Genomic DNA, 27,249 nt, shown 5'->3' on the forward strand with positions numbered 1-27,249 from the left:
GTCAGTATTCGTTACATCTGACCCCAGTGGCTATTCTGGTAACAAACTCGAAGATGTTCATTGTTCAAGCTTTCAAACCTTTGGCTGTTGTGGAAAACAAAATGGACAAGACGGTCACGTGTCTTTTCACTGCAGAAGTTATTATAATCGATTTATCCTTATAGTATTTCTGTCCACCTGAGCTGCTGTGATTCTTTTGTATTGTGTTTCAGTTTGCTGCAACAAAACCAGAGGAAGCCATGCAGTGGATCTCCTTAATCCATCGTGCTGTGCACAGTAAGTATTTAATCCATTGGGAAGTGCAGATTAAGTATTTAATCCATCGTGCTCTACACAATAAGTATTTAATCCAATGTGCTATACACAGTAAGTTTAATCTGTCGTGCTGTGCACAGTAAGTATTTAATCCATCGTGCTGTACACAATAAGTATTTAATCCATTGGGAAGTGCAGATTAAGTATTTAATCCATCGTGGTGTACACAATAAGTATTTAATCCAATGTGCTATACACAGTAAGTTTAATCTGTCGTGCTGTGCACAGTAAGTATTTAATCCATCGTGCTGTACACAATAAGTATTTAATCAATCGGGAAGTGCAGATTAAGTGTTTAATCTGTCGTGCCGTGCACAGTAAGTATTTAATCCATCGTGCTGTGCACAGTAAGTATTTAATCAATCGGGAAGTGCAGATTAAGTATTTAATCCGTCGTGCCGTGCACAGTAAGTATTTAATCCATCGTGCCGTGCACAGTAAGTATTTAATCAATCGGGAAGTGCAGATTAAGTATTTAATCCGTCGTGCCGTGCACAGTAAGTTGAATCTGTCGTGCTGTACACAATAAGTATTTAATTCAATGCGCTATACACAGTAAGTTTAATCCATCATGCTGTGCACAGTAAGTATTTAATCCATCATGCTGTGCACAGTAAGTATTTAATCCATCGTGCCTTGCACAGTAAGTATTTAATCCATCGTGCCTTGCACAGTAAGTATTTAATCCATCGGGAAGCGCAGATTAAATATTTAATCCGTCGTGCCGTGCACAGTAAGTATTTAATCCAATGTGCCATACACAGTAAGTTGAATCTGTCGTGCTGTACACAATAATTACTTAATCTGTTGTGTCATACACAGTAAGTGTTTAATCCGCCATGCCATGCACAGTAAGTGTTTAATCCGCCGTGCCATGCACAGTAAGTGTTTAATCCGCCGTGCCATACACAGTAAGTGTTTAATCTGCCCTCCCCTATACAATAAGTGTTTAATCCGCCGTGCCATACACAGTAAGTGTTTAATCCGTCGTGCCATACACATTAAGTGTTTAATCCGTCGTGCCATACACATTAAGTGTTTAATCCATCGTGCCATACACAGTAAGTGTTTAATCCATCGTGCCATACACATTAAGTGTTTAATCCGCCGTGCCGTACACAGTAAGTGTTTAATCCACTGTGATGTACACAGTAAGTGTTTAATCTGTCGTGCCGTACACAGCAAGTGTTTAATCCGTCGTGCCATACACAGTAAATGTTTATTCCGTCATGCCTTACACAGTAAGTATTTAATCCGCCGTGCCATACACAGTAAGTGTTTAATCCGCCGTGCCATACACAGTAAGTGTTTAATCTGCCCTCCCCTATACAATAAGTGTTTAATCCTCCGTGCCATACACAGTAAGTGTTTAATCCGTCGTGCCATACACATTAAGTGTTTAATCCGTCGTGCCATACACATTAAGTGTTTAATCCGTCGTGCCATACACAGTAAGTGTTTAATCCATCGTGCCTTGCACAGTAAGTATTTAATCCATCGTGCCTTGCACAGTAAGTATTTAATCCATCGGGAAGTGCAGATTAAATATTTAATCCGTCGTGCCGTGCACAGTAAGTATTTAATCCATCGGGAAGTGCAGATTAAATATTTAATCCGTCGTGCCGTGCACAGTAAGTATTTAATCCAATGTGCCATACACAGTAAGTTGAATCTGTCGTGCTGTACACAATAATTACTTAATCTGTTGTGTCATACACAGTAAGTGTTTAATCCGCCGTGCCATGCACAGTAAGTGTTTAATCCGCCGTGCCATACACAGTAAGTGTTTAATCTGCCCTCCCCTATACAATAAGTGTTTAATCCGCCGTGCCATACACAGTAAGTGTTTAATCCGTCGTGCCATACTCATTAAGTGTTTAATCCGTCGTGCCATACACAGTAAGTGTTTAATCCATCGTGCCATACACATTAAGTGTTTAATCCGCCGTGCCGTACACAGTAAGTGTTTAATCCACTGTGCTGTACACAGTAAGTGTTTAATCTGTCGTGCCGTACACAGCAAGTGTTTAATCCGTCGTGCCATACACAGTAAATGTTTATTCCGTCATGCCTTACACAGTAAGTATTTAATCCGCCGTGCCATACACAGTAAGTGTTTAATCCGCCATGCCATACACAGTAAGTGTTTAATCTGCCCTCCCCTATACAATAAGTGTTTAATCCGCCGTGCCATACACAGTAAGTGTTTAATCCGTCGTGCCATACACATTAAGTGTTTAATCCGTCGTGCCATACACATTAAGTGTTTAATCCGTCGTGCCATACACAGTAAGTGTTTAATCCATCGTGCCATACACATTAAGTGTTTAATCCACCGTGCCGTACACAGTAAGTGTTTAATCCACTGTGCTGTACACAGTAAGTGTTTAATCTGTCGTGCCGTACACAGCAAGTGTTTAATCCGTCATGCCATACACACAGTAAATGTTTATTCCGTCATGCCTTACACAGTAAGTATTTAATCCACCGTGCCATACACAGTAAGTGTTTAATCCGCCGTGCCATACACAGTAAGTGTTTAATCTGCCCTCCCCTATACAATAAGTGTTTAATCCGCCGTGCCATACACAGTAAGTGTTTAATCCGTCGTGCCATACACATTAAGTGTTTAATCCGCCGTGCCATACACATTAAGTGTTTAATCCGCCGTGCCATTCACAGTAAGTGTTTAATCCGTCGTGCCATACACATTAAGTGTTTAATCCGCCATGCCATACACAGTAAGTGTTTAATCCGTTGTGCCGTACACAGTAAGTGTTTAATCCGCCGTGCCGTACACAGTAAGTGTTTAATCCACTGTGCTGTACACAGTAAGTGTTTAATCCATCGTGCCATACACATTAAGTGTTTAATCCGCCATGCCATACACAGTAAGTGTTTAATCCGTCGTGCCATACACATTAAGTGTTTAATCCGCCATGCCATACACAGTAAGTGTTTAATCCGTCGTGCCATACACATTAAGTGTTTAATCCGCCGTGCCGTACACAGTAAGTGTTTAATCCACTGTGCTGTACACAGTAAGTGTTTAATCTGTCGTGCCGTACACAGTAAGTGTTTAATCCGTCGTGCCATACACAGTAAATGTTTATTCCGTCATGCCTTACACAGTAAGTATTTAATCCAGTGTGCCATGCACAGTGAATATGTAATTTGCTCTGCCATGCCACATTCGTTCTCTTATTGACCCCATTTCAACTCTATAATAGAAGGGCACTCGGTGGAGCACGATGGATAGAACAGCACTCTGTGGAGCACAAACCACCACCTGGCTGAACAGTTTACGTTTTGCATCTGATTGGCCGGATCTGTGTCTTTAGGCCCTGTCACACCTTGACGATTTAGCCAACTTATGCCTGACATATGCAAAATTGGGCTAAAACGCCGGCACACATCGAATACGCTATGGGTAAGTTTGTATACATTAAGAGCACACTGAGAAATATTGCCATACGTCGTAGTACGCTGGCTTTCATCGTTGTACTTTGCGGTTGTCCTCAAATTTTAGCATGCTTGAAATTTTACGACGTATGCCAGCGTATGACTCACACGTTCCGCTACACTGGCCATAAGTTGTAGGCACGTTATGCGATCGTTGACACATGTTGAAACACGTTACTTGTAAGTTACTCATAAGTTGAAACACGTCGAGATAATGCTTAGTATACCCAAAACTTATTTCTAACCTATGAGTAACGTGTTTTGAACCTATGTGTAACGTACCTCCAACGCATATTGACGTTTTTGATTGACGTCTTCCGGACGACCACAGAACTTACTGAACGTGTTTCTAATTTACAGCTACCGTATAATGGCGTATTGGCAGCGTTTAAAAAAAAAACCCAATAACTTCCGATATTTCGTCACGTGCCATTACGTCATGTCCGATTGCCTCTTCAGTTTGCTCATGTCTTATTCTTAGTTCCTCCTCTGTGAATATTTTCTGTTTGAGGTTATTGTCACGTCGACGTCGAAACTTAAAAGCATTTGTACTGCGCCACGAGAGGTGAAATTATATATATATATATCCGAATATATTTTAATGTCCGAATATATTTTAAAATTCGTGATAGACTTAAAAAAAAAACACAAAAAATAAAAAACAACAGCAACTTTAGATATTTCGTCACGTGCCTTCACGGAGCCAAGGAGAGAAAAAAAAATGTGCCTTGATGGAGAAAATAAGTTTCGGGTATGCTAAACATTACCTTGACGTGTTTCGACTTATGAGTAACTTACAAGGAACTTGTGTCAGTCAACGTGTGTCAACGATCGCATATCGTGCCTACAACTTATTCCCAGCGTAGCGGAACGTGTAAGCTATACGGCGAGTACGTGGTAAAATTTTCAGCATGCTTGAAATTTCACGACATACGAAACGTACCACGAAATATGACAGCGTACTTCATCGTTTTTCAGCGTGCTCTTAACCTATGCACAACTTACCCATACCGTATTTGACGTGTGCCAGCGTTTTAGACCAATTTTTCAGAGGTCGGCATACGCTGGCTAAATCGTCAAGGTGTGACTGCGTGGTTGACACTTCCAATTCTCAGGCGGTTATGATTTAAATCGGCGTGTGGCAGGTTTTTAACAGGCTACGCCACGAGTTCGTCGGCGATACGTGCAGCGCGCTTTGCCTAAGTTAAAGTATCGTTGGGCATAGGTTGTGAACGCCGACAACAAGCTAAGCATTCGTTGCTATAAGTTATCTATAAGACAACGAAACGTTCTGTGCCCGTTACTAATACGTTATGCATACAACCAACACGTTATGAATACGACCAAAACTTTAAAAAAAACCATCAACATTTCAGCGTACGCCAACGTTTTACATACATTTTTATACGTTGCCATTGCTGGCTAAATCGTCAAGGTGTGACAGCGCCTTTAACCAGAATCAAATTGCCTTGTTCTTGTCACATACCCAACTCATCCACCAAGTTTTGTAATCATCCATCCACATCTTTGAGATCTCGTGCTATATATCGTTTTTGGCCCTATCTTTCAATGGTTTAGAATCACTTTAAAAATTAAAAAAAATTCCCGTATCCAGATCCGTATCTTGATTTTCACCAAAATCGATTCAACTCGTCAAGGTCACACACCAAACCTGTCCACCAAGTGTCGTCCGAATCCATCCATAACTTTTTGAGATATCCTGTTCACAGACAGACAAACAACCGGACAGACAGACAGGAGTGAAACATCTTCGGTGGCGGAGGTAATAATGGTGATCATGATAAATAACAATGTACATTCGTTGATCCCAAAGTTGAGACATTGCTAATGTTGGAAATTATATTAGGTTTTAAGTTTTACTTCATTTGTTTGAATGCAGGTCAATTGTTCCAGGTCGCATTACCATATCACTCCAGGTCTCTAGGTTTTGTCATCGCACAGGTATATGGATTCATTGGATTTGACTTCATTTTCTTGCCTTTGTTCCAGGCTCTGAGGATGACTTTGAATGTGAATACGATGATATAGGCATGGACGGAATGGAGGACGAGATCTACGAGATATTACCAGGTGTGTGGGATGAACTGAGTTGCTTCCAATTCGGCTCAGTATTCCTCCTTGGATATAAAGTATAACGCTTTTCAAGTCACACGTAAACGATAATTTGTATCATTTGGTCCTTATTTATAAACAATTTCCAAAAGGCAAGGACTATCTGAGTGTTTTTCGACCAAGAGTGATTGACAAGCAATCAATTCCCAGCAGTCAAATTTAGTAGACGTAGTTTCCTAATGCTTACCTGCCTGAAATATCACTGCTTCAGCAGATGGTGTTTGTAGGGTGGTCGGAAAAATAAAAAAACGGAGGGTAGTAAGTCGGGAAAAAAGATGAGAATGTGTGAAGGGTAGTGAGGTTTACCTGGTGATTATAGGGTGGAAGGGGTTAAATGACAATGGATGTTGAATGGTATTTGCTGTACACCATTGTGGATCAAATCGCTTGCAGTCGCTACTGGACTCTCGGATCGCCCGGAACAGCCACTGGGAAGTTTGCAATCCTCACTGGTGAGCAACTAAAAGTTTTATTTGAATATGTGTACATGTGTGAGTACTGATAATACTCGCATGACTGAAAGCAATCCAGACAGTTTGCCAGACTCGGTAGTATGATGGTTTTAGCGTCCACTCTGATTACTGGAGGTCGGCAGTACAAACCACACCTGAGTCATACCAAAGAGCTTAAAATGGTATGTGCTGCTTACTTGCTTGCCACTTAACATTTACAAAGGATAGAGTTCTGTTATTCTCTCATTTCATTTACTCCACTGGTTCTGTTGACCACTGTCTTATACAGATTATCTACCGCATAGACCTTTCGATGACCTAGCATGAAGTTGGTGCACTTTTAGACGTGAAGCAGACAGGTTGGTTCATACACGATCATTGTAGTGGTCACGTCGGTTTGGATGCGTTAATTGCAGACTGTAGTTTCATGTAGGAATACTTTTCACTGAGGAGACGCTTGTGTTGATGGGAACAGTTTCTTGCACTTCTTGTTGCGTAGTTTGACTGTTTTTGAACCCACTGTGGTGTGCGCTTCTTTTCCCCACCGAGTTGGCCCCTTTGCCCCACATATTTCTCTGCTGAATGCGGAGAGAAAAGCGATGTCAAAATGATGACGTCGCTGGTACCCAGAGTGCTCTGGGAAGTGACGTCACTTCACCCAATATGAACAGCCCCAGGCAAAAATGCTGGAGGATAGAACTGTAGTATATGAGAGTAGTACTTTATTATACTGTAGTTGGTAACAGGTCCTACTACAGTAGTCTGCAGAGAATTTTTGCCTGGGCTGTGTTTGTGTGAAAGTCAAGTCTTGGGTTGTCTCATATATCTGTCTGCATGTGTGTGTGTGAGACTTGTGTTGCAGCTCCTCCACAGGCTTGACAACCTGTATTTAAGAAAAACTGTACCTATTAAACCTTAAACAAGGAGGGAGATTAAAAAATGTATTTGTTCAGGCATCATGTGTCAATGTAAGACCGTGATGTAAATTTGGGAATACATGTGAATTGGAGAGACGTTGACATGATGTAATCCCTGCTGAGTAGCCACAGATACATGTTGGAGGGTTTGATTTCAAATTCGATGAGCTTTGTTTCCCATATTCTCTCTCATTTTCCAGTGGTAGAGATCATCCAGAGTTTTGCTCACAATCAAAGGCGATCTTTGCAAGCAGCAGATCAAAGCCTAGTTGTTGCAGAGGCCACAGAGAGGCCTGGAGCGAGTCCTCGCACAAACTTGCACCGAGGGTCTCGCTGAGAGAGCAACGCATCGACAGAGCCGACCGATCTCGGACTCAGGACATGTGTTCCACAATGACATCGAACAGATTAGCCCCTTGTGTTCAGTGTTTGTTTGCCTGGTCAGGATGCTGAGCCACGATGTGGGTCAGGTAAACGCTCCTGGTGTTTCTCAGTGGGGCCGTTCCACTGCCGGACCGTGGTCCATGTGTGGCGCTGACCTTTCGGCTGTCCGAGGAAATTAAATAGTAAAGTGGTGTGGCCCCGCTGACTTAATTATTTGTCAAATTGCCTATTTCTGGAAAAATTAACTGCCTTGCCAGCATGGACACATTGCGCAGAGGTGGCAAAAAGCTCAAGTTGGAAAGATGTTGAAGTTTCCAAAGGCTGTGGGGATCATCACGGTTGACAGAAGAAGAGGAAAAATGAACAGGAGGTGTAGGGGGTTTATTATGTTGGGGGTGGGGAGGGGGGCATGTAAGGGGGATATTTAAACTTTAAAAAAAAGCTACAAAATCTGTCCTGCCAGATTGGTTTCGTTTTTGAGAAGAGATAACACTATTAAGAGAGGAAAGGCAGAAATAAAATATCCTTTTCATGGTTTCCCTAACCCTACTTCATACCATGGTAGGCCGATGTGAATGTGGTCTGGTCTTAATTGCATAAAAGAGGGTCCCGACCAAGTCCGCAAGTCTTTATCACAGGATTCTCGGGTGACCATTTGATTGAGTACGTGATGTGCGGATCTTGCTCTCTCCCCAAGAATGATTTTTGTTTTGTTTTGCCTTTTCGGTTAAAATATAATCGTCTCTCGATCAGGAAGACGTTCTCCTTTTGAAACCCACCGACAACCGGATTCGAGAACCTGTCAATGGATAGGAGGCAGGAAAAGGTCATGCTCAATCCACCATGGCAGAATGAAAGTCATGATCCAGCAAAAGCCATTTATGTATCAGAACAGAAAGGTTGAAGCGGAGAGAACGGTGCATTGAAAAACGATTCGTAAGATTGCACTCAAAAGGCAAGAAGAAAGACCCGGACAACTTTCATTATAACAAACCTGCACCTGCAATCTCAGTTCGTTGGCTTTCAGGGTTGCTCTCACAATGGTTACGAGGTAGGTCATGCCTGCTAAACATTCGGACAAGTGCAAAGAGCCTTAATGCCGGCCACACGTGCTTGACGAATTGCCTCTCAGTGTTGTCAGAAAACTGAGAGCCCTCATTAATTAAAGCAGAGGACCTTCAGACATCGACTCCCACAAATCCCCTCCATTTTGGACATCATGACCTCGTGTAGAACGTGTATGATCTGCAGGTGGTAACTCATGCTGAGCCTATTAAATGTATTTTTCACGAAGAAACGTATTTATTCTTTCTGCCAGAATGTCCGAGGAACTCTAATCGCTGTCGTGTAAAAAACCGAATTTTTTTTTTCATCAAAACTGCTTTTCTGCCTTGGTGGGCAGTCTTGGCAAAGATCAATGAGATTGCTCACGGTGTTGGTCAGGCACGAAGACAAATTCCACACGTTGACTTTTCACTGCCTTACAAACAGCTCTTTCCCCACATAGTTCTCCATTTGGTATTGAAAGCAATCGGAACTAGAATGGCACTCGGTGGAGTGCATACCTCCACCAGGCTGAACAGTTTGCATTTTATATCCCACTCACAGGCCGGATCTGCATCCAGACATGAACCAAACTTCAATCCGCTTGTTCTTGTCACCTACCCAACTTATCCACCAACTTTCATCTGAATCCGTCCGTAAGTTTTTGAGATATCATGCTTACAGACGAGGGTGAAAAATATGACCTCCGTCCACCTTTGGTGATGGAGGTAATTATTGAAGGCAATAGGGAAGAGGCTACTTTCTATGATACAGCGACAACTGTATATATTGAACCAGATTGCACGGTTTTTCAGCTTTTACCAAAATACTGTCTTATGTCGGGTATTTGACACCAAATGGCAACTAAATGAACGGTTTACTTTTCCTTATTTTGGATACGATACCCAAACAAAGTTTTAATGGTTAGTGGAATGGATATTTATCCACTAGAAACACAACTTGTTTGGTATTATCGTCAGAGGATCGTCTCGAGGCACGTACTCTCTCCGTGCACATTGGTCTACTCTGGCAATTCCACCGACTCATCCCAATCACACCACTTACTCCCCCCCCCCCTCTTCCTGTTTAAGCCTATTGTCCATCCCACTCTTTTGTTACACTTACCAGACTTTCATCAGACTTCATGTAACGTGCAAACCTGTTCACCTTATCGAGGATTGTGACAATGTGGTGTTATGACCTAACCAGGGTCCCGTATTCCGGTGGTGCAAAGATCACACCAATGCACCAACAACAGGGTAGAGGAGATCTGGAGGAAGAAAGGAGAATGCAGGGGGTGAACAAGCTTGATACAGGTGCAAACCCTCACTCAGAAGTAGAAGGGAAAACTGGGGAAACTGACTCGCTAAGCCGTCGGATTATGTAAAGATTGTTGGTGGATGGCCGAATATTACGGTTTTGTGACTTTGATAAAATAACATAAAATAATTGCGTGGAGAAATGGAGATTTTTGTTTCGGTCGACGTTACGATCTTTGATGGTTTGGTACAGAATCATCATAGAAACTTCTGGTTTGCGTCGCTACCTTCTCTAGAGACAGCTTTTATTAGACAAAGTCAGAGGTAAAGTTGACGATTTTGTAAGTACCAGTCTATGACTGCTTGTTTGTTTGTTTGTTTGTTTGTGAACAGGGAAGGGAAAACTGGGAAAAAAGGGAAAACTGGGAAAACTCTATCTAGAAATAGAGCATAAAATAATTGATAAGGAGGGTGACAAAGTGGAGGGTGGGGAGATTTGTGGAATAGGATAACCTGGAAACATGGAAAGACATTGGGGGTTGTTAAAGGGGGGTAGAAAGGATCATGGGTAAGAATGGGGGATGACGTGAGATTATGGTGAACAGCTGTCTCGAAGCACTGGAGGGAAGAATGATGTTGAACAGAATGAGCAAGTTCTGAACACAGGCAAGAGAAAAGAGGAAGGACTGAGTGGAGGTGAGCACTGATTGTAGATATTGGGAGTTTCACCAGAAGGATTACTGGCAGACCACATGCATCCTGCAAAGATCTAGTGGGCGGGGGAATTTAGATATGTGGTTTGCTCATAAAGATAATGGCTGATTGTGAGGCCCAAAGGTTTGAATGACTGAACTTCTTTGAGAGGTTTGTTGAGGAAGTAGATGGAAGGAGTTGCTCGGCTGTTGTTTTGAAGACAGAGAGTGTGAGAGCAAGACTGTGAGATTTGTCAGGATTGAAAGACATACTCGAGGTGCTTGACCAGCTTGTGATTGATTTTGTCAAATTCTGAAGAGTTGGAAGAGGCCGCAGTCTGCTTGTCTGAAGGATGAGGGATGTCACGGTAGAGGGTAGAGTCATCAGCAAATCGATAAAAGGGGATTTTCCAGAGAGTCAGAGAGATCATTTATGAAGATCAGGAAAAGAACAGGACCCAGAACACTGCCTTATGGCACTCTAGCCTTGACAGGGAGAGGAGATGAACGGATTCCTTTGAGAGTCATGTGTTGCCGACGAGAGAAGAGGAAGTCAGCTAACCATGAGAGGAGGTGACCTTGGATGCCATAGGCAGAGGTTGGAGAGCAAGGCAGGGTGCCAGTCTGTTTTGAATGCTTGAGATATGGCCAGAGATACTTTACTAAATGTCTATGGTCCCTGGTCCTATTCTGCTGAAAAAAGACTGTTCTGCACTTCTTTTGTTAATACCCTTCATGATGAAACATCTCTCTCAAACATCCTCACAATTGCCTCGTTTCTAATGTATATGATGTCTTCTGTAGAGGTAAGTCGGCCTTCTCTGTTTAATGACAGTGTTTGCATGGTTTCCAACATGCAAATGTCATAAATGAGCACTTACATTTCCATATATATATATATATATATATATATATATATATATATATATATATATATATATATATATATATTTTTTTTTTTTTTTTTTTTTTTTTTTTTACAAGGATCAGGCTATGTATGTGTGGTGTGTGTGTTTATGTATGTATGTATGCATGTGTATATATATATGTATATATATATATATATTTATATATATACATACATACACACACACACACACACACACACACACACAATATGCTTGTGTGTGTCTTTGTTTCCTCAAATTACAAGTATGTCGTTTAAGAGGATGAATCCACAAACCATTGAGTCTCAAAATATCAGTTCATGTCCCAATAGCGCTACTTGGCTGTGCTTTATGATCCCATTTTTGGTTACAAGTTCAGGCGGGTTGTCTTAAAGGACGCTTTGCCTTTGACATTTGCAAGAAACGCATGACAGGGAAAGAATCACGCGCTGAAGAAACACAAGCTGGAAAATGAATTCTCTCTCACAGCCGACTTCCTTTGCAGCAATATCAGCATGACCTTTGCTCAAGTTCAAATTGAAGGGGAGCGAATACATGACAAAATTCTGGATAATTCAACGTGGTTGTGTAAAGGGCCATTGCCCCCCCCCTCAAATAGGACGTTTCACAGGCGGTGGTTTCAAAAAAAAAAATCTGCTTCTTTATGCTAATTTGAAAAATGCCATAAATTTTCCAGGTCTGCCATCGTTTTTTCAGGGTCACGATTCGTCGCTCCCCCTTCGTGCCTGTCTCAAAATTACGGTCACATTTCATTGGACCTTTTAGGGTAACCATTACGGTGGTGGATCAGCCAGGGTAGGTGCTTAACAAAGCATGTGGTGCTCTTAACATATTCACCACAAATTGCTCGTGTGTGTGTGTGTGTGTGTGTGTGTGTGTGTGTGTGTGTGTGTGTGTGTGTGTGTGTGTGTGTGTGTGTGTGTGTGTGTGTGTGTGTGTGTGTGTGTGTGTGTGTGTCATTGGGGATTGGGTTAAAGTTGTTGAAGCTCGATTCCCAACGTTCGCAGTCTGTTTAATCACCCAGACATGCATATTCCTTCTTTAATTATTCCAGACGCTCTGTTGAAAAACAATTCAAAACACCAAGAACATCTTGTCTATCCCTTAGGAAGGTGTTCTCTGATCACTGATGCACAACTGCGGACACTTCGATCAATGGCGTGATTACCCTTTTGTATGCAAACTCAGTGTTCACCACCAAAACATAATCATTTGGTTCACTTATCTTGTATTGATAAATATTCACAATCCAAAATAAGATCTGGGCCAAGTAAAATGCAAGTGCGATATATACATCGTACAGTGTAAGAATGCACTCTCGTTCATTGGTGTCAACGTTTTGAATTTCGCAAAAACAAATGAAAACTGGAACGGCACTTGTGGAGTGCATAATCTCACCTCGCACGTTCATTCTGAACAAAAATACCATCATAACTGAACACGCTACGATTATAGCCCACTGCCATTATGGCCCATCTACTCCCATCATCCATGTACCATATTATGTCACATAGTTTCTTGGTTTGGGTTATGAACATCATGAATTTAATTCTTCACTCGTATCAGGTCGTAGATCAGATGTATGAATTTGCAGATTTTTGGATAAGGATTTCAATTCAACCAATTATGCCTGGAATACCACTTCACCGATGACGTCATCGTTATCACCATATATACCCCATGGGGAGTTGATGACGTATGCCAAGTTTCAATTTTTTTTCCGTTGAGCGGTTTCAGAGAAAATATGTCCAAATTTTTTTCCTTTCATATGTCTGCCATACCATGTGACCTATGACATCAGAGTTAAGCAATAAAATATTCTCCTAGGTTTAAAGTTTTGCATCGATCAGACAAGCACTTGCAGAGAAAAACATTTTTAAACGCGGACACAGACAGACACGGAGACAGACACACAGGCAGGGGCATTTCAATAGTTTCTCCATCCCCTACGGAGTGAGACTAAAAACGCAAATGAGCAAGCAAAGTGAACATGACGACAGAAAAGGCTTGCAAACGAAGGCGTCAGCATTCCACTTCCACAAAGTAAAAAGTATTTGGATAAAATACCAGATAACACTCGACAGAGAGCAGGCATATAAACGAATGAGTGTTGGAGGGAAGGGAAGGGCTTTTAGAACAGGTATGAAAGGAAACGTGAAAAGAGAGTGCTTGAGCATGGTGTACCATTGCAGTATAGGGGTGCGCATACATTTAGCTGAGTTTTGGGCTGACTGACCTCGTCCAGGACCCTCGTGAAGAAGCAAGATCCTTGAGAATAGTGAAAAGCACGCTCATTGGGGTGACCACTCCATCGAGCCAAGTAGCACTCGGTTGTCATTTGAATCAGACCAATCGACGGTGTACCCCATAATGGGGTCAATCTTCAAAGTGCATCATATCTTTGAGCATGCAGAACCACGATGGATTGTTGCTCCAGAGCTTCAATTTACCAGTGCACCACCATCTCAGGTCATTCTCTATCCCTACCATGATACGTGTTTGTGGTTTCTAATCTTTTTTACTTCTGGTAGCGGTGCCCCACGAAACACCATGATAAGCTATTTATACGTTAACATGGTGTTTGTACAAGAGGGAAAGATCCTTTGGGGAGGGGGATATTATTAGTTTTAATGTTTTGTAATAACATTAATATTATACTGTTCTCATGAGAATTCTTATTACTTTTGTTATAAGAAGCGGCACTTGAAAAATGTCAAAATTAGCTATCTATACACGGATATAAACCTTAACACGGATTTCTTTCGCTCAAGGTGGAAACCCCCTTTGGAAGGGGGTGGGGGCGGAATGAAGTCACGACAACCTCCATCATATGACCCTTAGTCTTCGTGTCAAGTGTGGTTGAGATTGGATAAGTAACAACTGAATGTATTGCAGTCAAAAAACAGACAGACACCCATTTTAGTATGATGTATAAACTTTGTCATTGGTTTCTAAACCATTTTGGGGTGTTGAATCAGATGGGTGCCAGATGATAACCTTAAGGGTTTCTCGAAAAATGAGAAAATCCAACATGCCCTCCAGAAAAACACGAAATGATTCTAGGTCTGGTTATATATAATTTTTCACAGATATAAGTGTCAAAATGTCAAAAACACTATTAACTAGAGGGGGAGCACTCGGTAGAGTGCAAAACCTCCGCCGCCAATACTGCGAGGTCACTCAAGTGAACCTGATATCCTATTCATTCAATTTGACGTCAACACTGCTCACAGAGTTATAGTTTGCAACTTTCCCTTTTACTTTTAACTTTTACATACTCAAGTCATTCGTACTCACGACTCAATTTGTACTCCACACACTCAATTCATTCTCCAAAAAAAAATTGTTAGAGAAAAAAACCAGACAAAATTTTGTTTTTTTATCTCTAACAATTTTTTTTGGAGGGGGGGGGTTGGAAATCACTTAACACATGTAGAAATGCAAAAAAAAAAATTCAAATATTTTTTCAAAATGGCCCCCATAGCAGCCATATTGGACTTTGGACCAAGTCCAAAATCTAATGGCATGGTCCTTGGACCATACCTAATCCCCCCACCAAGTTTCGTCGAAATCCGTCGAGGAGTTTTTCCGTAATACTGTTCACAAACAAACAAACAAACAAGCAGTCATAGACTGGTACTTACGAAATCGTCAACTTGACCTCTGACCTTGTCTAATAAAAGCTGTCTCTAGAGAAGGTGGCGACGCAAACCAGAAGTTTCTACGATGATTCTGTACCAAACCATCAAAGATCGTAACGTCGACCGAAACAAAAATCTCCATTTCTCCACGCAATTATTTTATGTTATTTTATCAAAGTCACAAAACCGTAATATTCGGCCATCCACCAACAATCTTTACATAATCCGACGGCTTAGCGAGTCAGGCATGCGACGATAACCTTTATTGGGATAAAAAATGACTTTTAAACACCATCTTCATCGAAAACACCGTCAGCGCGCACACGGAAAACTTTTACGTGACTCAACGATGCACCACATGACGACCCGTGATGCGTCGAGTGAAATATTTTTTATACAATCTTAAAACGTCTCCAAAACATCCGATTTTTACCAGAATTTCGACAACCGAGTTTTAAGCGTCGTAAGCGATCACAAAAACCGAAGACAAAATTAAAATCGAAGTTAAAACGAACTCGTAACGTCGAGCAAAGTAAAAATCTCCATTTCTCCACGCAATTATTCAATATTATTTTATCAGTCACAAAACCGTAATATTCGGCCATCCACCAACAATCTTTACATAATCCGAAGGCTCAGGGAGTCAGGCATGCGACGATAATCTTTATTGGGATCAAAAATGACTTTTAAACACCATCTTTATCGAAAACACCGTCAGCGCGCACACGGAAAACCTTAACGTAACTCAACGACGCATTTGCTCGAGCGCACTGCATCATGGGATGACTCGTGACGCGTAGAGTGAAATATTTTTTATACAATCTTAAAACGTCTCCAAAACATCTGATTTTTACCAGAATTTCGACAACCGAGTTTTAAGCATCTTAAGCGATCGCAAAAACCGAAGACAAAATTAAAATCGAAGTTAAAACGAACTCGTAATGTCGAGCGAAGCAAAAATACTCCATTTCTCCGCATGAATTTACGGAATTATGTTTGACCTCACTGTGACCTTGACCTTTGACCATTTTGACCAAAATCTAATCAGCGCTAGCCATCACCCTCCTGAATCACATGGTGTAATTTGACATTGGTAGCTTCTTCCGTTCTCGAGTTATCGTGCCTACAAACAAACAAACAAACACACAAACAAGCAGTCCTAGACTGGTACTTACGAAATCGTCCACTTGACCTCTGACCTTGTCTAATAAAAGCTGTCTCAAGAGAAGGTAGCGACGCAAACCAGAAGTTTCTACGATGATTCTGTACCAAACCATCAGAAATCGAATGTTTGACCTCACTGTGACCTTGACCTTTGACCGATTTTGACCAAAATCTAATCAGCGCTAGCCATCACCCTCCTGAATCACCTGGTGTAATTTGACATTGGTAGCTTCTTCCGTTCTCGAGTTATCGTGCCTACAAACAAACAAACACACACACACACACACACACACACATGACGGAAGTCATCAATATACTTACGAAATCTAATAAAACAAACAGACAGGGGTGAAAACAGTCACCTCCGTCCATCTTCGATGGAGGAGGTTAATAAATAATAAATTTTGCATTTTCCTCCTTGGATTTTGTGTTGATAAATTAGTATGGTGTTGATGTCACGCAGGCATGATTGGCCGAATGGCCTCCACCTGTATCTGATTTCCTTGTATTGAATTGAATCAAGAAACAGGACTGAAAATCCCACAACAGGACCACAGAATGACAGGAGGAAATGCTGCAGCAGCATCCCTGGAGATAGATATACGTGAAGTCACGAACTCAGATCAAATAGCACCTTTGCAAACAGAACAAATAATAGCAACAAGGATAGATTACAATGAGGAGGAGCATCATGAACAACAGAATGAAGAAAAGGAAGAGTAGGTTGACAATGAACAGCACAGGTTAAAATATGAACAGGCTAATAAAATAGAGGAAATCAAATTTTTACCCAAGCAAAGACCACCACTTCTCCACCGAATAAACAGCAATAAACAGTTTAATATGTAAGTGAGGAGAATAAATCAAGTAGTTATTAAATTGTTCCCCAAATCACCGAATTTAAGAGAAATTAACGACGTCAGTTTTGCAGCAGCACTGTATGTGCAAGAGAAAATAATAGGCAAACAATGACACGAAAAATATAGATCTGTTAACCTGACCAGAAACAAAACACCACCATGGAAACAGGGACTTGAGAAGCAGAGAGACCAAATGAGGGTGGAAACGGACAAATAGAACTCAAGAAGGGAAATACATGTACAAAGCTCATTAAGCGATCAGATGAATAATAAGAATTATAACACAGAAAACAACGGACGAGACCCATTAGCCGCCCATAATAAACTCCAAATACAACAGCTAGCATGGAAAATATGAAAAATTATGATGAGGCCAACAATAGAAGAAATCAAAATCAACAGTTTGAAAACAACCCGAAAAAGTTATACCGAGAACTAGGGAAACAGAAACAAAATGTGACAACTCGCCCTAAAAAAAGAGGACCGAGAAAAATTTTGGAAAGGTATATTTGAAGACAAAAAAAAGAACACAAGGAAGCAGAGTGGATATGACACTTGCAAATTAAAAAGCAACATCTCCAGGAAATGCACCCAATGACAATTGATAAGGAAAGAATTAGAAAACAGCTCACAAAAGCACCGAACTTCAAATGCCCAGGCCTGGACGGGATTCCGAACTTCTGGCTAAAGCAATTACATGCTCTCCACCCTCACTGCGCTTGAGCATTTAACGAGCTCACCCAAGAGGAGCAGCTAATGGATGAATGGCTCACAAAAAGCAACACTCTTCTGATTCCTAAATCTGAAGAAACCCATCTACACAACAAATATGGACCAATAACATGCCTACCAACAACATTCAAACTTTAAATAATCACTGATGCAGTTTACGACCACCTTACTCAATAAGGAGCTGTAGAGGCAGAGCAGAAAGGATGTAAAAGAGGATGCTATGAAACAATAGACCATTTATTGTTAAATAAAACCATCCTCAAAAAATGCAAGCTCTGACAAGCCAAGTTATCCACAGCCTGGATAGATTACAAAAAAAGCCTTTGACAGTGTCCCACATTCATGGATTATAAAATGCATACAAGTATACAAAATTGACCCCCAAATAGTCACACAGGCATCTCGGGCTTTTTGCTACCATAATGGCAGTGAACAGTTACCTCTCCCAATGTCAAGTGGGTGGCTTTTGTTTCCTCACACTTTAACCGCATAATTCTAAGAATCTATGTGGTGTCACATAACTGCTTGGGCTTTGGTTGTCCAGACTGTGCTGTAATCATAGCCAGACCATGGGTTGCCTTCTGGCCATTTTGGGAGGAGATCTGGATCTGAAAGTAGTCAAATATAGATTGGATTAACTCATCACTGCCATTGAACTGTTATACTCCTTGTGGTTGTTTAATCACTGAAGTGGCACCTGAAATCTGATAATGCCGCAAGACGATAAGGTAATTAATTTGATGACGCACACCACAAGACGTTGTGACACCAAAGCTGTGAAAGTGGTCAATCAGCCATCGCTGCTTATTCAACAATACTCTCAGGGATAGTTGTATGGATGTTTCTTGGCCAGTCACAGCACTCATAACAAACAATATGGTCGATCACTGCTGCTAGAGCATTGTTGAATCAAGCTTGGGTGATATAGCCACAAGGGCAGCCATTGTTTAGAGAGATAATCGTTTAGAGAGCATGTCGTCTCCCCTCAATTTTTGTGTCGAAAACTGCTTTCCCTAAAATCCCTTTTTGTTGCGGTATTGCTTGTAAATCTGTCCTTTATGTTCTTTTCAACAATAGCGGCCTTGCAAGAGGCCAGGGCACAAGTTCAGGTGCACTCTTGCCAGACCTGGATTGTTCAGGACAGACCGAGAAGCTTCAGGGTGAAACTTCAGCTTGAGTGACGCCTGAGCAACCAATGACCAGAGAACAGACAGGGCCTGGCTATGTTATGGGTGGAGCATAGGCAGAGCTTATAAAAAGTCCGGAGGATGAGATTTAGGAGAAGAGGAGCAGACAGAAGGCTGATGGGATGGGGGGAAACGAACAGATATCTTTGCATCAACATGCCATCTTCTCTTCTCCTCTTCTCTCATAACCAGTGCCGCACCTCCAGTAGCATGCCACACACACCTGTATGATCACTGGTTCCCACCTGCCTCTCGCAGCTCCTGCGTCGATCTGGGTGCAACATACCAGTGGACTTGCAGTGCCAGAATGCACGCATGAAGTATTCCTTTGTCTCATTTCACTCTCTAGTCTTTTTCCTCTCCATTGTATGATTGAGGCCTTAAGTTAGGTAAGTAAGCTCCCATCCGTTCAATTTCCCTGGGCACATATTTAATTTAATATAAACTTGTTATTCTGTTTTATAATTGTTGCATTCCTGTTCTTTCCCGTCCCCGTTTTGATACACATTTCAAATTCACAGGGTCACTGTACAATTTGTTCAGACCGCTATTGATCTGTGATTCAGAAGAGCCAATTTGGCTTCAAATAATTTTAGAGGATATTCTGATTGAGCATGTAGCGTTCCATTAAATCCACTCCCACTGAGCAGGGATGAGCGCTCTCATCTCCATTTTGAATCAGGACCTCAGCACGGAGAGGAGTCTGGTGTGCCACCCGATCGGCCGTAGGTATTCCAAATTGAACTCTGTAGAGGAGAAAATAGGCCCTTAATCCATCTTGGAGCATCTCAGCCGTTTAGCCGCCATTTCCTCACAACAATATGTAAGGAACCGAAGACATAATTCTCATCTCAAACATTCCGCAATGAGTCAGAGGGAACACTGTGACAGTTGTGTTCCACCCAACTCCTGCTACAAGCTATGCATTTCAACACTGTTCCATATGCGTGTGTGATCTGACTGCATTTCTTTCACTATTTCATTGAGGGCTCTGTCACGAGCATCATCTGTAGACACAAGCGGATGGTTACAGAATAATTTGGACATGCAGGCTTTGTGATGCCGTGCACCTGCTGCATGTAAATGATTCATTGTGGAATTGGTCCTGAATGCCACATCCCTTCCCCAGTCATCGTCTCGCTCCCTTGCATGCCTAAGGATTGCCTCTTTGAATGTGCCCTTTCCTCTCCTATCTGCAGTGCGGCAAAGATAGGCCTCCTTTCCCAAGATGGGTTCCTTTTGGAGCATTGTAATGTGCACTCCTCACCACAGAACAAACTTTCTTTCAAGAAACTGAATACAATGCTATCCCTTAAGTGCCTTGTAACTGCACAAAGAGTACCAGCATTCTCATGTTTGTGCTTCAAGAATCGCTGAATGTGATCTTGCTAATGTAGTAGTTGTAGTAGTAAGTGCTAATGCAATTCTTGTGACACATCAAGTTTGTTTCCTCTTCCTCCAGCTTCTCACTTAGTAAATCACCATGTTCTTAACTCACATCCTACAGATTGGATTCTGGAGGACTTGATAAGTTTAGGCCTTTTGCTGCCACAAATGATGCACTCCAATATATATATATATATATATATATATATATATATATATATATATATATATATATATATATATATATATATATATATATATATATATATATATATATATATATATATATATATATATATATATATATATATATATATATATACATATATATATATATATATATATCAGAGAAGTAAATTATGATTACAGAAACAAATTCAACACTTGTGCACTGATGATAAAACCAGTAGACAGGTCAATTAAATTAGCTTGTACGCATGATGCAAGGATTTATTTTCTTATGATCCTCATATTGGATCTCTGTGTTTACGATAGCCATATTAGATTTAATTTCTCTTTAACATGTACATGTAATAATTTTAAGATCCGTTCACATTTGACAGTTAAATAGCTGGAAAACATATTCAGCCTCAGCAGAAGCTATGTAGTGGGTTTTTTTCACTTTTGTTTTGGATTTTTTTTTATTTCTACAAAAACCCTCAAAGTTTCACATCGATAACCCATAAGATATTCAATCAGCAACCCAAACTTGACCTGAAGTGAGCAAAAAAGTAAACGTGTAATAAAGCAAAGTTGATGAAAATTTATATTGACCCTAATTCAGACTTTCTTTGCAGGTTGCTATGTTTTAATCTCTCTTCTCTCTCTCTCTCCTCGTTCTGTTCATTCACCCCCTTGATAAGTCCCCATGTTGTCCCACTGTCTGTGCATTGGCTTCCACCTTCTATCATCTCGCTCTTCCATGAGCCTCGACTCTGTTTAAACAAAACCCGGCAATACCAACAGCAATCTGCTCCTGGAACCAATGCACCCCACCGACGTTACACAATTTGTGTTATTTGTTTCAAACATGATAAATATCTTCCTTTTCTCCTGTTTTTTTTCTTCTTTTGTTCAACAGATGATGTCATTGAGGAAGTTGACTTGCCTTCACCTACAAGTACGAAGTCAACAATTTCAGCAGAGACCCCAAAAGACAAATCTGGTGAGTTCAAGCTGAAAATTCGAAACATCTTGATTATTCGTTCATTGTGTGAAGAGGAATATTAGCAAATCACGTCGAGAATCTGTTTTAAACAGATCATGTATGCATCTTTGGCGGGAATAAAAAAAAATTTCAGCCATGGGTCACGAGTGTATTATGAGGTCGTTTAATCCCCGTTCGTCCTTTTAAGAGTCGGACCTCGGGCCACCGCTCACCATTAACTGTGGTACGGTGGGTTGCTTTAAAACCATGAACGCAAATCAGTTAACTACGAGTTCCAGTGTCCACCGTCTAATTTTGCCATTAAACTAGAGGTCACGTGGTTTCCTGAACGGGGAGCGCGCCCTCGGCAAAGCACCAATCTTATCTTGATTAGATCTTAATTAGGGTGTCCGAGCGTTTAACCTTTGGTGCGTGCCGACTATGACAGGTCAATTAGTTTGGTAATTACCTCCCAGTCTATCTAGGTTCAGACAATGCTGGATAAATGGAAGGAAGGGGCGAGCACGGACAGGTTGAAACGTCAACAAAGGAATTTATTAACAAGGCAAAAATAAATAAATAAACTTTTTATTTCCTTGTGGTAAAAATAAGTTAATTTGAAGTAATCAAAATAATCTCAAGCAAATAAAGAATTTCTTAGGCACCGATAGAAAAAGAGATAAAGAGCAGATGCTTATCACTCTACCTTACTTAACAATTAAACACCAGACAAGGGTACCCAGGAGATCATTCAGGGGGGAAGAGAAATTCAGTCTCGTACAATGATTTCGGTGAGCGTCAAATATAACGTCCTGAAATGTGTGAGCGTGCCTTGTCCATTGCCAGCGCCCTGCCTTGCCATGCACCCACTCGCAAACAGGCTTGAACACCAGTCGACGTCATCCCCAAGAATCAGGTACACCAAGAGCAGGTCTCGAGCAGAACCAGCATTAACGGTCCATGCGTCACCCACCATCAGGAGCCACCAGGAGCCGCAGCCGATGGACAGCTGTAAGGAGCTGTGAGAAACTGTAAGGCTGCAAGGCCATCACCAACTGTCACCAGCTCACCAACCGTCTGACTGGAACTGACGAAGCGACCATCTGACTGGAACTGACGAAGCGACCATCAGACTGGAACTGATGAAGCGACCGTGTGATTGGAACTGACGAAGTGACCATTTGACTGGAACCGACGAAGCAGCCATCTGACTGGAACCGACGAAAGCCGTTGCCCAGCTGTCGATAACTGACTCTCAAAGCTGTCAGAACCGCAACCAGCTATCGCCAACTGACTGTCGCAAACTTACTGGAAAAAAAAAACGGACCTCTCATCCTCTTTATGGGTGGCCCGTCTGGGCGGAGCCTCAAGCAGACTCCAGCCAAATCCACACCGCCCATTTGTGCATCGTTGAACGTGACAACCTGCCTGTCCTGCGATCATTCCTGGCCTTCGATGCCATATTTGTGGTGCCGGACGAACGGCAGAAAACAGTCCGATACGAAAAATAGCCAGTTAGCATCCATGGAGCTGCTGAAGTCAGGATTTGTCAGGTCAGGTTCGATCTGTGACCTGCTACAGGTACCATGTAAACCTGTACTAACCTGTTCCATGGTCGGGTTGTCGGCGACTAAACCGTCTCCCCCACCAGGTTTTCTGGTGAGGAGGGTGTTTGGATATGGACACCCAGCAGGATTAAAAACAAAACCTGTCAAAGGGCGGAGGAGCTCCTTGTGAGCCAACGGCCATCCATATCTAGTGCCCAACTGTGTCTGCGGACGTCCTCCGGCAGTTGGGTTACTTCTTATTAGGAGGTTGGTGGCAGGATTTGCACTCCAGCCACCGTAAAACTCTTCATTCCGCAAAATGCAAAAACGCAAAAAAATCTGAAAACCCACTCCGTGGGAGTCCCTCCTGTGCAGCTTCCCTTCGCAGGGCAGCTCACCGGATGATGGGATTGGGGCAAAGCCTTCGGGACCCCCAATCTTTGATAGGAGGGAAACCACGGGGTAACATCCCTGGGTCAGATTGCGGGAGAGTGTGTCGGAGTGGTGCTGAGGTGTCGTCCACCAGACGGCGGTCTCCTTGGGTTAACCTGAGGCGGTCCCTTCGGGTGGGTGCCTGGAATGTCCTATCCCTAAGAGAGGATGATCACCTGTCTCTGTTATCATCTGAGCTCAAGCGTTTGGACATCGGGATTGCAGCTCTCTCTGAGGTTCGGAGACCGGATTGCGGCGAGATAATGGTGGGTGGTTACACCTACTATTGGTCTGGTCGCTCTGATGGTTACCATACCCAAGGAGTTGCTGTAGCTGTGTCCAATAAGCTGACCCCAATGATAATTGAGGTAACACCGGTCAACGAGCGTATTATGAGATTAAGGATTCGTCACTCCTTAGGTGTCATTTCCCTGGTCTCTATTTATGCTCCGACTGAGGTGAGTGATCTTACCGTGAAGGATGCATTCTACGCCACACTCGAGTCTGTGGTTGATCAGTGCCCCAGACGAGATACACTTCTAGTCTTGGGGGATTTCAATGCATCGACTGGAACTGATAGGGATGGTTATGAGGTGTGTGTTGGTCCCCATGGGTCAGGAACTATGAACCAGAATAGCACTAAGTTCCTTGACTTTGCAAGAAGTCATGGACTTAGGGTGGCTGGTTCATGGTTTCAGCGCCCGCAAGCTCATCGCTGGACTTGGTATTCCAACGCTGGCGGTGTGGCAAAGGAGATTGACCATGTCCTCATTGACGGTCGTTGGAGGATGATCCAGAACTGCAGGGTCTACCGGAGTGCTCAGTTCCTCAATACTGACCACAGGCTTGTTGTAGCAACTCTAAAGCTGCACCTTAAATCCTGGAGAATGGTACCATCCCAGCCTAGGCTGGATGTTGCCAAGCTCAGGGATGAGAGAGTAGCTGAGGAGTTTGCGAACAGGCTGAGTGGACACTTGGGGGTCTGGGTGCTTTGGGGGGTCCTGAAGAGTTGTGGAGCACCTTCAAGACCACCGTCCTTGATGTTGCCGGTGGATGCCTTGGAGTTCACCGCAGGGCAAAGAAGAATTTTGTCTCTCAAGGGACACTGGATACCATTGACCAGAGTCGCAGGGCCAGGCTGAATGGCAGAGCTGAGCTGTTCAGGGAGCTGAGGCGTAAAACTGTACGTGCACTGAGGGTGGACAAGGAGGCCTATGTGCGAGGAATCTGTGAGGGGTAGAGCATCACCTGTGGACAGGTGATTCTCGTCCCGCTTACAGGGGAATTCGCGCATTACGTTCATCCAAGCCCATCCCTCGGAGCACTGCAGTTCGAGCAGAGAGTGGTAGGCTCTTGACAGAGGAGTCTGAAGTGAAGGCCCGCTGGGCCGGTTACTTCGAGCGGTTGTACCAGGCTGATCCCCCAGCTGTCGAGTTGGACGTCAAGGGTGTTACAATCCCTGTTGCTGACCCTCGAATCAACTGTGGTCCACCATCGCTTGTGGAAACACGGGCTGCGGTGAACCAGTTGAAACGGGGCAAAGCTCCAGGGATCTGTGGCATCCATGCTGAACTTCTCAAGGCTGGTGGAAATGCTGCACTCGCGTCGTTGCATGCAGTTTTGTGCTCTGCCTGGAACACAGGCATCATCCCAACTGACTGGAAGAGGGGCCTTGTTGTCCCTCTCTGGAAAGGGAAGGGTGATCGCTAAGACTGCAACAACTACCGAGGGGTGACGCTGCTCTCAGTGCCGGGCAAGGTCTTTGCTCGGATAATTCTTGATAGGGTTCGCCACCATCTGCTTGAGCACCAGCGTCCAGAGCAGTCAGGCTTTACACCAAAGAGGTCAACGATTGACCGTATCCTTGCTCTTCGTGTCCTCACTGAACGCAGACGAGAGTTTCGGCAGGGGCTGCTTGCAGCCTATGTTGATCTCTGTAAAGCGTTCGATTCAGTGAATCGGGATGTCCTCTGGAGGATTCTTGGTCTTCGTGGGGTGCCACCGAAACTGATCGATCTGATGTCTGAACTCTACTCTGGTACTGAGAGTGCTGTGAAGTGTGGTGGTACCGCTTCTGACTTATTTCCAGTTGTTACTGGAGTTCGTCAGGGATGTGTACTTGCCCCCACACTTTTCAGCACTTGTATGGACTGGATTTTTGGGAGGATGTCGGAGAGATCAAGTTGCGGTGCATCGTTTGGCAATGTCAAGATCTCGGACCTTGATTTTGCAGATGATGCAGTCATCTTTGCGGAGACTTTAGACATCCTCTTGGGGGCCCTCGAGGTGCTGAATGAGGAGTCGGAGCCGTTGGGATTACGGATTTCTTGGGTCAAAACAAAGATCCAGGCTTTCTGTGACATCTTGGATGCTGCTGTCCTGTCTGTGTCTGTTTGTGGTGAGGATGTTGAGGTCGTGGATAGATTCACTTACCTTGGCAGTGATATTCATGTCTCCGCAGGTTGTGAGCCGGAGGTCAATAGACGTCTGGGTCGTTCGCCTGGGGAGTCATGGATTCACTGGATCATGGGGTGTGGCGCTGCCGGTACCTGTGCGGGAGGACGAAAGTCCGAGTCTTCAGGTCCTTGGTACTTCCAGTCTTGCTCTATGGGTGCGAGACTTGGACTTTGACCAAGGATCTGAGACGGAGACTTAATTCCTTTGGTACCAGGTCTCTTCGGAGAATCCTTGGCTATCGCTGGTCGGATTTTGTGTCCAACGAGCGGTTGCTGAGAGAGACTCGGATGAGATTTGTTACCTGCATAGTCCGTGAGCGTCAGCTGCGGCTGTATGGACATGTGGCTCGTTTTCCTGACGCTGTTCCTGCTCACCAGATTCTCTCAGCGAGGGAGTCTCATGAGTGGAGGAGGCCAGTGGGCCGACCACGTGCCTCATGGTTGCAGCAGGTTGACCATCATCTCAAGGAGATGGGGATGGGCCTGGCATCTGCCTGGGGGATGGCCAGACGGAGGCCCGTGGAGTACCGGCGGAAAGTGGACGCAGCGACGCGCTGTTCTGGCACATGCTCCCATACCTGACCTGACCTGAGCTGCTGAACGGGGTGTCAAACGTCGATGGAAAAAGATGGGTGTTAATGTCGATGGAAAAAGACAGGTATCGAGCCTCCGTTGGGCTAACGGCTATCTCATGTGCATGAATGTCTGTCGTAAAGAGAAAAAGGAGCTTTCCATAAGAGAGGGAATCTATTCTTTACCCTTCTCAATGCATCAAAGTTAGAATCCCACCAGACATGGGGATGGGTCTATCCTGGACATGCATTAAGGGGAAATAACTGTTTGAGGACATAAATGTTTGTATGCATTCGTCGGATCGGATTCTGAAATCCATAACAATATATATTTTTTTATTATTATTATTATTATTATTATTATTATTATTATTATGTATTTGTTTATATATATATATATATATATATATATATATATATATATATATATATATATATATATATACATATATATATATATATATATATATATATATATATATATATATATATATATATATAAATACATATAAATACATACATATGTATATATGCATATATGTATATATATATGTGTATA

The 27,249-nt window shown here is 42.8% G+C and overlaps 1 protein-coding gene across 4 annotated transcripts in view; it reads left to right on the forward strand.

The window, feature by feature from the left end:
* SKAP2 (src kinase associated phosphoprotein 2) overlaps positions 1-27,249 on the forward strand; it is a 252,492-nt gene that overhangs the window by 212,580 nt on the left and 12,663 nt on the right. For all 4 annotated transcript variants that reach the window (XM_085853307.1, XM_085853304.1, XM_085853306.1 and 1 more), the window contains 3 exons: positions 213-276; positions 5,788-5,868; positions 21,618-21,701. In XM_085853307.1, the coding sequence (XP_085709433.1) occupies positions 213-276; positions 5,788-5,868; positions 21,618-21,701 (229 nt within the window). The remainder of the gene's footprint in view (positions 1-212; positions 277-5,787; positions 5,869-21,617; positions 21,702-27,249) is intronic.

This window comes from Eptatretus burgeri, chromosome 13 (assembly GCF_056783735.1).
Source record: "Eptatretus burgeri isolate ZD-2024b chromosome 13, Ebu_testis_v1, whole genome shotgun sequence".
In the NCBI taxonomy this organism is placed as follows: Eukaryota; Metazoa; Chordata; class Myxini; order Myxiniformes; family Myxinidae; genus Eptatretus; species Eptatretus burgeri.